Genomic DNA, 12,805 nt, shown 5'->3' with positions numbered 1-12,805 from the left:
AGCTGTTATCTTGGAAAAAGGAGGTTGCAAAAAGTATTTAATAAAATGGGGCAAATAACTGTTCCCAACGTGTTTTGGAGAAAAACATTTATTTCATAATGTGATTTCCCCCCCACTTTCTATTATTTTACTTCAATGAAAGGTTAGATTTTTTAAATTCTGACCTGCACTGTAGGTGTGTGTACATCCTAAAATAATGGATGACACATTACTCATGCACTAATAGAGCACTGCTGATTGATTACTCAACAAAATAAACTACTTCAAAACATAATTCGTAACTTGTGACTCATAGCTGTTCTCACTCACGGCCTACAGTGTGCTATACGTACACCCGTTTCCATGGTTACGGTAAAATCATCAGGAATGCATCGTGACTTCATTGGTATGTGTGTGTAACACACAACAACTGAACTCTCAGCCACCATACACAGTCACACATGTTCACGCTTCATAATGGTTGTAACACACTTTAGAAATGAGATCACAGAAGACCAGTAAGAGTATAAAACAACCCAAGTTTATTCAAGTAGCACTTTTATGATTGCCAATCTTAGAAGTAAAATGAAAATTCCACTTTATTTATAGACCTTACAGATTTACACACAGCAGAAATGGAACTATATATATATATATATACATATATATGATAATATTTCAGTGATTACTAATTTAATATCTAACCGTATAACTGATGGAGCGATTCAAAGATTAAGGTTCAAGTTTGAGACATTAGATAACACGGGATGACATTAATGTGTTACATAAAAGTGCCAGCAAACTCCTAGTAAACACAGTCCAAGATTAGTCAGCCAAAAGGAAACACTGGGGGCTGAAGAGGGCGTGCCATGGTCCCACCCAGGGAACCAATCATATCCTGTAAAGAGAAACCTTAAGATGTAGGTTTGAAAGGGAATATATGCAAAATTTATATAAATATGGAAATAATAATAAAAAAATACATCTTTAAATAAAAAGATGTAACATTATGAATAAAACATTAACATTTTCTTTCAAGCTGCTTTGAAACAATCTGTATTGAGAAAAGAGCTATACAAATGAAATTGACTGTAATATAGTCTAAAAACTTACATGTGTAGTGTACATGTGGTTATGTCTAAATTAACTGGTTTTATTCAAGTCAAATATATTATTTAATATGACTTCATCAAACTGACTTCATAAAATTACACAAAATTAGTAAGGTCAGGAGTAAGCTCCTTTGTACAGTAAATAAGGGAAGTTTTTATTACACACACACACACACATAATTCACAGTTTAGTCTTATTAGGTACAACCTTTCCACACCATCTGAAAAGATTATATATATATATACATACACATTTATGTACTATACAGTATTTACAATATCAATACATACATATATTATATCTATATACAATCTGTTCAGATGGTGTGGGAAGGTTGTACCTAATAAGACTAAACTGTGAACTATGTTTGCACTGTAATATTGCAGTGTGATAGTTATTGTGATGTGTCATTGTGAATGCTCTTACTACAGACGTTGTCTCGGCAGATCTCTGATCCACAACCGCTGCAGCTCACACCTGCTATGTTTGGAGTAACACCATGAACTTGTCCTCTGCAATAAAGCATGTTGGAATAACATCACCACAAGAGGTAGACAAAGTAATATTTTGACCTGTGCTGTACTTTATTATATGCAACAATAAATCAAGCAAAACTTTTATACCCCCCTGGCCTTCCCCCAGTCTTGAACATTTGGCTACGTCCTTGCAAATGTAAAATTATGAAGTCTAACTTACGTATCGCCATAGTTGCACACAAAGATGGTGGATTCTGGGTGAGTGGAGAAGTTTTCGATTCCTTTAGAGCACACATTTACAGCACAGCCCAGCCTGAAGCTTGTAGACCACATTAACTGAAACATACAATACATGTACAAATACACAAGGTTGAGAAAGATAGTCGAAACAAATTTTCAGTGCTGATATATATTTACATACAAAGCTGTAATAATGTTAAAGAACATACCTGTGTGTAGTGGCCGCACAACCGTGAGCAGTTGTTGTTTTTGAGTGAGTACACTCCTTCTTTGTTCCACCTGTGTATGGCATTCTCCACGGAGAAGGCAGCGAACGGAGCGCCCAGCCAGATGTTCTCGCCCATCCATCCGAATGGCGGGTGCCCGAAATACGCCAGCCCAGGATGATGAGAGGCCTTGCAGTGTCTCGCCCGGTCTCTGGCACCTTTGGCCAATTCATTGTCCCAGGACTGTAGACAAACACACAAACACATCCACACAACGATAATGCAAATCAATAGAATTCCAATAGATATTATATGATTTAAGATATGAGGATTAGAGGAGCAAGCTCCAACAAAACTTACATTTACAATGTGATTTGTCCCAGAACATTTGATCCCAGAACATTTTACGTGTGCAACTAAGTTTGGTTGTTCTATGCTATGTTCTAGTACAAAAAAAACAAAACAAAACACTGCTTAATAGTGCTTATATTTAAAAAAAAAACAGAACAAATTATTGATGGAGAGATATCATGACACTTTGCCTGTCATTTTGCCTCTTCAAGCACCATCACAAACAAGAAGACCCTTTGTTTTCTCTTCATTCTTTTACTACTAAGAAAAATGCGATCCAGATCAATAGGGAGCCTTTTCTTTCCACTCATACAAAAACATCTCTCCATTGCCATGACAACCAGAATGATGGTTGTACATTATATTCTTAAACCAAACACCCTGAGACAAAAACAAAAGAACATGCTGTTCGGGTAGCATGATGAATCTGTGTAATTACCATGAGCGGATTTTATACCATGACCATAAAATGTGGAAAACTGGAACACACAAACACAGACAAATGATGATGAACATGAGTAAACAAGATTGAGTAAACAACATGCTTAAAACAGCTGCGCAAACAATTATAAACACATGTTTTTGAGGATTGATTAATGTAAACGAAACATAGGCTAACCGATGCATCAAATACCTGCTCCCCGAACACCTGTCTTACCATGGAGCGCGCACTGACCGCAGGTGGAGTGACGCGCGAGCGTTGCGTGTTATGCGCCTGCACACACCTGCGGATGAACTCCGGTTCCGTTATTCCCGGTAAGAGAGCCAGAACGCCGAATGAGCCGTACAGAAGAACCCATATCTGTAAGAGAAGACCGCCGAGAGAGTCCATGGCAGGAGACTGTCCTGAGCCGCGCTGCTTCGCTCTGGATAAATGAGTCAATGGAGCATCACTGCAAGAGACGCGCTGACCTGTGCGTCATGGTGCCGTGGATTTGCCCACTCTCTCTCCCTCTCTGTCTGTCGATCTCTCTCTCTCTGTCTGTCTATCTGTCTTCGTACAGGGGCTTTTTAAAGGACCGATACAGAACCACCCACCATGTCACGAAAGAATTTGATGCGCGGGGCTCTTTGTCTTCATCTCTCACGCACAAGTTCTCGCTCCCCCGCGCGCGCACACACATTTTATGTCTAAATGTAAAATAAACCGTTACAAAAATGGCTGTTTTGCCATATTTAGCCAGTACGTATTTAGAATGTCTATTTTGAAAATGCATTTAGAGTTAGTTAATTTAATTTAAATGTCAGCTGAGCTAATTTTTTGTTAATATATTTTAGCCGGACATTTAAATGCATTAACAGGGTATTTGTATTTATTTTTCCATTTATTTTAGTGTATTCATTTCAGACTTCATTACCCACAATCCTTTAACGATGACAGTCACGCTGCCATCGTGTGTGCTCTGTGTTTGGTTTGTAACCACCGCAGCAACGTGAGAGCGGGAGTGAAAACCGTCCTAAAACCTGTTAATTTTGAACAACTATATAATTTACATATATATAAATATAGTTTACAGTTCCACTAATAATGAAAGCAAACGTGAAATCTTCACCCTTACATAAAACCGTGCAACAGGTAAGTGCGCAATGCCTATAACGTAATGGATGGCTTTTTAACTCGTTAAGCTTTAATAATTATTCTTTCTGTTTGCATGTATTTATACTAAAGCCCAAGACAAGTGGGGCAGACCGCGGGCCGAGGCCAGCAGAGTAAGTTAAGAGAACTAAGATAAGCTTGCAAACATATTGTTTGTAGAGAGTTGTTAATATATGGTGGTGGTTATGTATTGATTAAATATCGCTCCCAGAGTTCCAGTGCTAAAGTTAGAGACCCTGCACGACGCGGAAGAGGAGGTGGGGTAACAAAACATGATTATGTGTAGTTTAATGACTTGATTTTGCAAATAGAGTCGAAGCAGATCTAACACTATTGAACATGTAATTTTCTACAGCATCCTGCCATAATTCCAAAGGATGCTGCTATCAAGAGTGTCACAGGAGAGCTGTCAGGCATGAGTTGGGGCTCTCCAGCCTCCACACAGTCAAAGCAGGTGCTTATTCAAGATTACCGGAAAAGTTCACCCAATATTATGTCATTATATGCTTTTTTACTGGTACTGGTAGTTTTTTTTCCCCCAATGCAATTTTGAGGCTTTTGAGCTTCCTGCATAAAGCCAACTTTTTTTATTTTCCCACCAAAAATATAGGCAGTGTTTGAATTAGGCATCTTGTGCTTTTCCCTCCCAGTGTTTTCCGTCCAAGATGAAAGACTCAATTAAAAATCACATGCCTGCAGTGGATCATGGAGAATCACTACAGCTGAGCCACAGAGTCCAGGCACAGAGAAGTCCAGTGTACAGTCACAAACCAAACCTGGATTCATCTACCTTCACCTCTAAAAACACAGCACAACCCATCTACAACCAGTCCAACACTGTACGGCCCAACAGCAAGATGATGGATGCGGTGAGTTTAATACTGGGTCCCAGTCCAAACAAGTGCCTCCGTACTCTTTGCCAGAAATTTTCTTATAATGGGAGACTGCAAACTCAGGTTTTTTTAGCATTGAAATAATCACAATAGTAAAGTTGGATCATCTATCCATCAGTGTATTCTTCAAAACACTTTATCGTCTGCAGTCGTGGGAAGTTGGATCATGTGCACTTTATATATATATATATACAGTACCGATCAAAAGTTTGGAAACATTACTATTTTTTTATGTTTTTGAAAGTAGTCTCTTATGCTCATAAAGGCTGCATTTATTTGATCAAACATACAGAAAAAACAAAAATATTGTGAAATATTATTAAAAGTTTTCTATTTTAATGTACTTTAAAATATAATTTATTTATGTGATGCAAAGCTGAATTATCATCAGCTATTACTCCAGTCTTCAGTGAATTATCATCAGCTATTACTCCAGTCTTCAGTGAATTATCATCAGCTATTACTCCAGTCTTCAGTGAATTATCATCAGCTATTACTCCAGTCTTCAGTGTCACATGATCCTTCAGAAATTATTTTAATATGCTGATTTATTATCAATGTTGGAAACAGTTGTGCTGCTTAATATTTTTATAACCTGTGATAGTTTTTTTTCATGATTCTTTGATAAATAGAAATTTAAAAAGAACAGCATTTTTTTTTAAAATAGAAATATTTTGTAATATACACTACCATTCAAGTTGGGGTCAGTAATTTTTTTCTTTCTTTTTTGAAAGAAATTAATATTTTATTCAGCAATGTTAAATTGATAAAAAGTGATAGTAAAGATTTATATTGTTAGAAAAGATTTCTATTTTGAATAAATGCTGTTCTTTTTAACTTTTTATTCAACAATGAATCCTTAAGAAAGTATCACAGGTTCCAAAAAATATATATTAAGCAGCACTTCTGTTTTCAACATTGATTATAACTGAGTATCAAATCAGCATATTAGAATAATTTCTGAACTGGAGTAATGATGCTGAAAATTAAGTTTTGCATCACAGAAATAAATGATATTTTAATGTGTATTAAAATAGAAAACCATTATTTTAAACAGTAATAATATTTCACAATATTATATATACACACACACACACACACACAGCTTTAAAAATTTAAATAAGTATAATTATTTAAAATGTAAATATATCATTTATTTATTATTTTATCCACACACACGTATTTTGTTTCCACACAAAAGCAGTTTACTTGGGCAATTATGGCATTGACTTTCATTCAGGCCAAACATTTTCTGGCAGTGTTTTTGACCAGAGATTGTTGTCTCCCCCTGGAGGAGGGTGTTTGTTAAGCTCCAGAAGTCCTATGTGAGCATGTAATGTGATTGGATGATATATTTGTGTTTGTGAGAAGGAGGGGCTTACCGAGGAGAGGAAACTGCAGGCAGTAATTGAGCAGGTTATGGTGGACCAGCTGTCGAGGTCAGTATCTCTCTCGCTCTCCTTCTCTCTGTTCCATTTTTGTCAGTCTGTGGTTAGTAATAACGTCGTGAGGGTTCTCTGATACTCATGCAGGGCTGTCATTAGCGATCCAGAACAGAATGCTGTGTCTGCCAGTCCCACGAGTGTCCCACCACGCTACAGGAGAACTCTTCACCACACTAAGTAAAACCCACACACATATATGACTCAGATACAAAACGCTCTTTCTCCCCTTCTGTCTCATACTCATAGGTTTGGAGAAGGTCACAGTGGTTATGTCCCCACTTATATTTTTTGTTTTTGTATTTTTTTCTAAGTTTTTGCTTAGAAAAGCTCTATTATTATTATTGCATTATTGCTCATACTTGGGGTTACTGATTTGAACAAACCAATAACCAGCCGCATGTCAGCGTGCAAAAAACCCACTCAGAACACCCTCACAACCACATAGCAACGCCTTTGCAACCACCCACAAGCACACAATAATCGTGATGGTAAGTTTTGCAAGTACCGGCATGAACCACTCACGTTTTCTTAAGAAAATATAAAAAATCTATTTTCAGTATAGTACACACATAAAAGTAAAGATTTCAATTAGTATTGAAATCTTTTCTGAAATATGGTTGACTCTTATGACAAATTGCTTGGGATGTTCCTCATTTGTAAGTCACTTTAGATAAGTGGCTCTCAAACGTTTTGACTAAAAGGCCCCCTGAACACAATATTTAAAAGAAAAATGCTTTAGAGAAAAGCATCTGCTAAATCAGAAAACGGAAGTTTGTGAATCCTTGGGGGTTTGTTAGGGAACTGCAGGAGATTTCATCAAGAGTTGATGAAAAGCTAATTATTAATTAAAAAGTTATTGATATTACATTTGCGTTTCTAGTAGCATTCTAGATAATACAGTCTAGCAAAATTATCGCTAGAACCCCTTTTACAAAATGTCAGGGGGTACTTCCAAGTAAATATTTTAAGCTAATATTTCAATAATATAACACCATATTCGCATGTTCATGGTTTTCTGATTTCGGTTAATAGCCACCTGAAATGCCGGTAAACAATTAAAATATTTTATATTTTTTAGTAAGTGTTTATTTTTATTGGTTTCAATTTAAAATAGTTGTTTTATTAAAGGGGGGGGTGAAATGCTCATTTTCACTCAATCTCCTGTTAATCTTGAGTACCTATAGAGTAATATTGCATCCTTCATATCTCCAAAAAGTCTTTTGTTTTATTAAATTTTTAACAGAAAGATAGGCTGTACCGAGTCTTTCCGGAAAAAACCGAGCGGCTGGAGGCGGGCCCTGTGGGCGAAGCTTAGCTGTGCTAACGCGCCAAGCTAGTGACAACACACAGAGACATTTGTTCAACAAACAGTTTTACTCACCGTCCGGTTCCAACGCACGACCGCGAACCTTTATCATTGTGACTGCTCGATCCTTAAGCATTAGACGATCTGCAAATCCGTCGATATGGGCTTTGTTTATAAAACAATCATCGTCGAAATGCAGGGAACAAAAGTCTTACACAACTCCGTTTATGCTCAGGAAAACAAACTCCATCCACTGGTGCCTTAACGCCGGGTTCTTTGGGAATCTGTGCAGGGTTGTCTTGCCCTGGCAACCAAAAACACACTTCTTTGGTGACATTGACTTCCCAAAAGCCGGGCAGGGCGCTTTGATGGCGAACTGCTTTCACTCTCTTGCTCTGGTCTACGAGTGCGCGCGCGGCCGCGATCTTACCGGAGAAGTGCCCTTAGGACCCATATAAGGAAATTCCGCCCTATCTTACGTAAGACAGAGCCATACTCGAAAAAAACTTTCCGAAACTTGTGACAAACCGGAAGGAGTATTTTTGGAACAAAAATACTCCTTCAAACGTACAACTTAGTTTTTGAAACTTTGTCCATGTTTAGCATGGGAATCCAACTCTTTAACAGTGTAAAAAACTCAGTATGCATGAAATAGCATTTCACCCCCCCTTTAAAAAAAAAGACGTAAATGTAATTTAATATCCAAAGAACTATTATGTTTGTTAAAGAAAGAAACTGAAAATAGTGCCTGCTAACATTTTGCTCCCTTTGATAAAACTGATTTGTGATATTTAGGTTTTTGTTTTGTATCTACAGGGTAAAAACTCGGATGTCTTTAACGGAGAACACCTTATCCAACAAGCTCTGTTTTCAAGCCAGGATTTTATCAAGGTAGTTATAGTATTGTGATGGAGATTCAACTATTATTTTGGTGTTTTATTTTGTAATGCGTGTGTGTTTGATATATAGGTGTGGACGTGAGGCTTGCCGAAAACTGATTGGCTTCTTTTTCACATGTGACCAAACACTGACCGTGTACGAGTACCGACATTTTGGGAAAAACAGGTCCGGCTATGATGCTTTGCATTTGTACAAATACAACACATCACTGTTTGCTCATACTACATATTTTCCCTCCAAATTGAGGTGTTTTTGTAAAGTTAAATGTTAATCGAAAATCTTTCAGATGGAACGCGTTGCCCTTTATCGCTCGTGGTGTGTATTTGAACAGAGGGAGGCCGTACTGCCTTCAAGACATCTCACAGGTTCGACACTCATCATCTTTCACACACTCACCGAATAACATTAATTCATCAACACTCTGCCTGCATCTCCCAGGGTGCCGAGTTTCATTTCTGTACAGACGACCCACACCTCCCCCAAAGTCTGAGACAGCAGCCGTGCCTGACTCTCAGAGTTACTGATGTGGATGACACAGCCAAGGGAGCCCTGCTGTATGTACCACTCACACACATTATGTACATGAGTGCACAAGTTAGAGTACAGAGTGTTTCTTTTGCACAGAACTCAGTCTGGGGAAGGTCCACATTGTCTCTCTGAAGAGGAAATCAATGATCGAAACACTCTAAAGGCAATTCAAGGTTAATCCTTAACACACATTCGCTCTTGCACACACATTTTTTTTTCAAATGCATTAGCATTCATCCAAAATGTCCACCCACACATGAGGTATGTCATTTTTTATGTTAAAATTAGGCTAATTTTAATCAAATTATTTACATGATATGCCAATTAGTATATTGAGTTGGTGAGATTTTTAAAATGTCTCTTATGCTCACCAATGATGCATTATTTAGATAAAATACAGTAAAATAGTAATAAAAACCATTTAAAATACAGGTTTTCTATTTTCATATATTTTCTATATGTGATTACTCCAGTCTTTAGTGTCACATGATTTTTTTAGAAATACATAGTTACACATAGACATAGTTTTACACATAGTTACAGTACACATAGTTACAATACACATAGTTTTTGTAGAAATTGTGATTTTTAAAGAATAGAAAGTTCTAAAGAACAGCATTTGTCTGAAATAGAAATCTTTTGTAACGTTATGAATATCTATAAAAAATCTTACTGACCCCAAACCTTTGAATGGTAACATATATCAATATTTGCTATACGCTGTGGGTTCCCTGAATGATTATAAAATATATATTAAGATCATTAAAGAAATGACATTGTGTCAAACAAATAAATAAACATGTTGAATAGACAAAAAAATTGGCTTTAAAAATCAATATATCTATTTTTGTGCATATCATTGCAACTGACCAACAACCCACTTTGAAATCACATTTATCGGTCTTACACTGAGCATCACATTTTAAGATTTAAAAAGCTGTATTGAGTTACCTGAAATTACACACTTCACCTTAAAGTGACCTTGTATTTTGATGGCACATTAATCATTAACCAGTCACAGTAAGCTTGACAAGGAATCCAGTGCTCTGATTGGTGGATGTTTTTGCAGGTGCAGTGCGCGATCGGCTGAGGGGACATGCAATCCAAACCATAATCAATCTAGTTAGGGATATGCAGAACTTAGATATTAAGATTGATAGTGTTCAGCAAAAAGTTCTGATCAGACAATCTCTGATGGAGCAACTGTGCCTTACTCAGCAGGTAAAGAGAAAAAATCTCATAAAACATGTTTCAAAATGTAAAAGCTAAATTTGAAGCAAGTCAATATTTTCATGTCCTGAAGGATATCTATCTATCTGAAATGAGACTGTAGGAAAGCACCAGGCATGTTGATGTAGTAGAACATAATGTGAGAGTGCTGAGCCGTTACATTATCGTGTGCTGTGTGTGACAGGACTTCGAGGCGGTGTGGAGGATTGTGGGTCGGCGTGCAGAGAGGCGGGTGCACCCCGCTGATGTGATGCGTGCCGTTACTGGGGAGATGAGCGAGAACAGAAAAGCCGTTTTCCTGAAGGTGACAGACCAGCCAGACTGCTTTCGTCCTCCAGAGGACGCCGTCGAGCTCTGTGAGTTATTGAATTTCCATTTAGGCCATTTGCTAATGTTCCTATCTTTTCTCTGTTTTTAGGTTTATGTAAAGCTTGACCCAAATAAAACCGGCTCCATCTTCCTGAGCGATATTGAAAAATTCTATAGAGGCAAACAAGAGTCTGACGCAGCACACGGTGAGCCACTGATCATTTAGTCTCTTGCACACAGGCAGCAGCAATTGAAGTCATGTTCAGTGTCGGTCAATATTTCATGACAAACAATGAATGTGTGCTACTTCAGTATTTATTTCCGGAAAGGCTATATAGTTCACTTTACAGATACACTTATAAAGGCAATGAGTAAAACAAACTCACACATGGGCAACATGGATGACTGATGTTTATGAAGATAATACTGTATCATTCTTATTTCGGACCGTTGACAGAAGCCGTTCCGAACCCTGACATTCTGGCCTTCGTACGGGAAGCAGGAAAGGTCACCAAGACTGTGTCATATGCCGAGTTTGAGGACTATTACGAGGGTCTAAGTATTGAAATCTCTGATGATGAAGAATACATCAACAATCTGAGAGCTACCTGGAGTATCTGAGACTATCTGTCCATTTTATAGAATGACACTTTCTGAACACGAGTAAAATATTGAGCTTTTATGAACTATACACACTGTAATAGGTTTGTTATAGGTTTTGCTTTGTTGCAGCTTAATGTAAAGTCACCTTTATATTACTCATATTAATAGCCATTCATATTGCAAGATTTTACTTCTGAATTGACAAAATGCTTTAGCTTCGACATGATACAATGTAAAATACTGCTTAAAATAATGGGGTCAGTACTTTAATTTTTTAAAGAAATTAATACTTTTATTCAGCTAGGATGCATTAAATTGATCAAAAGTGACAGTTAAGACATTTCAAATAAGTGCTTTCTATTCTTTAACAAAAAGATTAAGCACAAAATTTGATTTGAGCATCCAAACAGCATATTAGAATGATTTCTGAAGGATCATGTGACACTTAAGATTGGAGTAATCGGAGCAGCCTACATGTGGAAAATTTTAACTACTGCGTGGATTGGCACATGCTAACAAGTTTTAAATTATAAATTGATGTTTAAAAATATGTTGTATTGATTTTATTCATCTACCATAATATATGTACATATACGAACCTTAATATGAAAGGATATGCAAAAAAAATTCACAGATAAATCATGTCCAATATGGACATATATGCATGCATGGCATCAAAAGTCAATTTGTGTCTGTTTGTTGAAGCTTTCCCTCTGTGTCAATGGCCATTAGACAGTCCATTCCCAGATCCATTAGAGTATGTGTGCGTATAGTCTTCCTCAGAGCCCTCTTCATTCTCTTCTTCATCACTGCGCTCATCACCCTTTAGCTGAAGAAAAAGAAAGAGAATTAATCTTGTGCATTAAGTGCATACATGTTTTTCTACCCTCTACCAAAAATGAATATCAACATGTGAAAAATCTTATTTGAATAATAATGAATACTCACATTGCCGAAGAGAAACTTTTTGACCATGCGGAGGATCAGGGAGGCCCAGAACACGTGCAATAACAGCAGCACCACAAGCATGACGTTAAAGAAATAATAGCCGAAAAAGGGTTCAAACTGGTCCAGAGGATACACCCACGTACAGTGGATCAGCCTGCACACATGACATGGACACACAATTTAACCCTAGGTAACCATAAAATCTCCCACACATTTCCCTCCATCACACACTTACCAGAAAGGGAAGATGATGAGTCTGGTTACCATGAAGACCAGAGCGAATACAACAAATATACTGTTGCAGATCGTCTCCCATCCAGCATAGTTAAACATCTTAGCAGACTTGGAGAAACAGATAAACAAAAACCTTTAACGCAAAATACCCTATATACATTAAATATTTTATGGATTCTTTAATGAATAGAAATTTCAAAAGAACAGCATTTGTTTTTGTTTTTAAATAGAAAAAAAATAAATATAAAATTCTTGCTGGTTTTATTTTTTGGGTGATCTTTTCTTCCACTTTTTCACTCACCTCGAGTAGGACATCAGATGTGTCATGGACCAGCATGACCAGTGTGCCAATGCGGATGTAGTTTGCACACCAGGAGAAGGACAGCAGAGTTAAAGTGGCCCAATGATGGACCAACTGCTCCTTAAAGTCCTACAAATAGACAAAGA

At 37.2% G+C, this 12,805-nt stretch overlaps 3 protein-coding genes across 9 annotated transcripts in view; 1 reads left to right on the top strand and 2 right to left on the bottom strand.

Moving 5' to 3' along the window:
- Nucleotides 1-692: 692 nt before the first annotated feature.
- Nucleotides 693-3,496, bottom strand: glipr1b (GLI pathogenesis-related 1b). 3 transcript variants are annotated; one of them, XM_079873679.1, is made up of 5 exons: nt 3,000-3,496; nt 2,018-2,257; nt 1,789-1,904; nt 1,519-1,604; nt 693-877 (listed from the first exon to the last, which is right to left on the bottom strand). In XM_079873679.1, the coding sequence occupies exons 1-5, from the start codon at nt 3,195-3,197 to the stop codon at nt 753-755; spliced, it is 765 nt and encodes a 254-aa protein (XP_079729805.1). In that variant the 5' UTR covers nt 3,198-3,496; the 3' UTR covers nt 693-752. The 3 variants fall into 3 exon arrangements, with proteins under 3 accessions (XP_079729805.1, XP_079729806.1, XP_079729807.1); XM_079873680.1 differs by having other exon boundaries at nt 3,024-3,496; XM_079873681.1 differs by having other exon boundaries at nt 3,091-3,496.
- A 252-nt stretch (nt 3,497-3,748) lies between these two features.
- On the top strand, nt 3,749-11,719 carry caps2 (calcyphosine 2). 2 transcript variants are annotated; one of them, XM_079873671.1, is made up of 16 exons: nt 3,749-3,941; nt 4,035-4,075; nt 4,174-4,219; nt 4,318-4,416; nt 4,613-4,831; nt 6,227-6,294; nt 6,388-6,477; nt 8,423-8,497; nt 8,576-8,671; nt 8,793-8,871; nt 8,945-9,060; nt 9,131-9,207; nt 10,104-10,255; nt 10,449-10,568; nt 10,683-10,779; nt 11,031-11,719. In XM_079873671.1, exons 1-16 carry the CDS (start codon nt 3,894-3,896, stop codon nt 11,192-11,194), a joined length of 1,587 nt encoding a protein of 528 aa, XP_079729797.1. In that variant the 5' UTR covers nt 3,749-3,893; the 3' UTR covers nt 11,195-11,719. The 2 variants fall into 2 exon arrangements, with proteins under 2 accessions (XP_079729797.1, XP_079729798.1); XM_079873672.1 differs by lacking the exon at nt 4,174-4,219 and having other exon boundaries at nt 3,767-3,941.
- cers3b (ceramide synthase 3b) overlaps nt 11,208-12,805 on the bottom strand; it is a 10,587-nt gene continuing 8,989 nt past the window's right edge. For all 4 annotated transcript variants that reach the window (XM_079873674.1, XM_079873673.1, XM_079873676.1 and 1 more), the window contains 4 exons: nt 12,660-12,788; nt 12,360-12,466; nt 12,125-12,278; nt 11,208-12,005 (listed from right to left, as the gene is read on the bottom strand). In XM_079873674.1, the coding sequence (XP_079729800.1) occupies nt 11,895-12,005; nt 12,125-12,278; nt 12,360-12,466; nt 12,660-12,788 (501 nt within the window). In that variant the 3' untranslated portion in view covers nt 11,208-11,894. The remainder of the gene's footprint in view (nt 12,006-12,124; nt 12,279-12,359; nt 12,467-12,659; nt 12,789-12,805) is intronic.

This window comes from Squalius cephalus, assembly GCF_949319135.1.
Source record: "Squalius cephalus genome assembly, chromosome: 6".
NCBI lineage: Eukaryota > Metazoa > Chordata > Actinopteri > Cypriniformes > Leuciscidae > Squalius > Squalius cephalus.
The sequence above is the reverse complement of the archived record's forward strand: the minus strand, read 5'-3'. Positions and strand labels throughout refer to the sequence as shown.

Bases quoted from the DNA above. Each gene is read 5' to 3' on its own strand.
- glipr1b (XM_079873679.1), bottom strand. From the start codon at position 3,197: ATGGACTCTCTCGGCGGTCTTCTCTTACAGATATGGGTTCTTCTGTAC. The intron at 1,905-2,017 runs GTATGTTCTTTA...TGTATGTTTCAG, and splicing joins TGTGCGGCCACTACACACAG to TTAATGTGGTCTACAAGCTT. The intron at 1,605-1,788 runs GTAAGTTAGACT...GCTTTATTGCAG, and splicing joins GTGTGCAACTATGGCGATAC to AGGACAAGTTCATGGTGTTA.
- caps2 (XM_079873671.1), top strand. From the start codon at position 3,894: ATGAAAGCAAACGTGAAATCTTCACCCTTACATAAAACCGTGCAACAG. The intron at 4,220-4,317 runs GTGGGGTAACAA...AATTTTCTACAG, and splicing joins TGCACGACGCGGAAGAGGAG to CATCCTGCCATAATTCCAAA. The intron at 8,872-8,944 runs GTTCGACACTCA...TGCATCTCCCAG, and splicing joins GCCTTCAAGACATCTCACAG to GGTGCCGAGTTTCATTTCTG.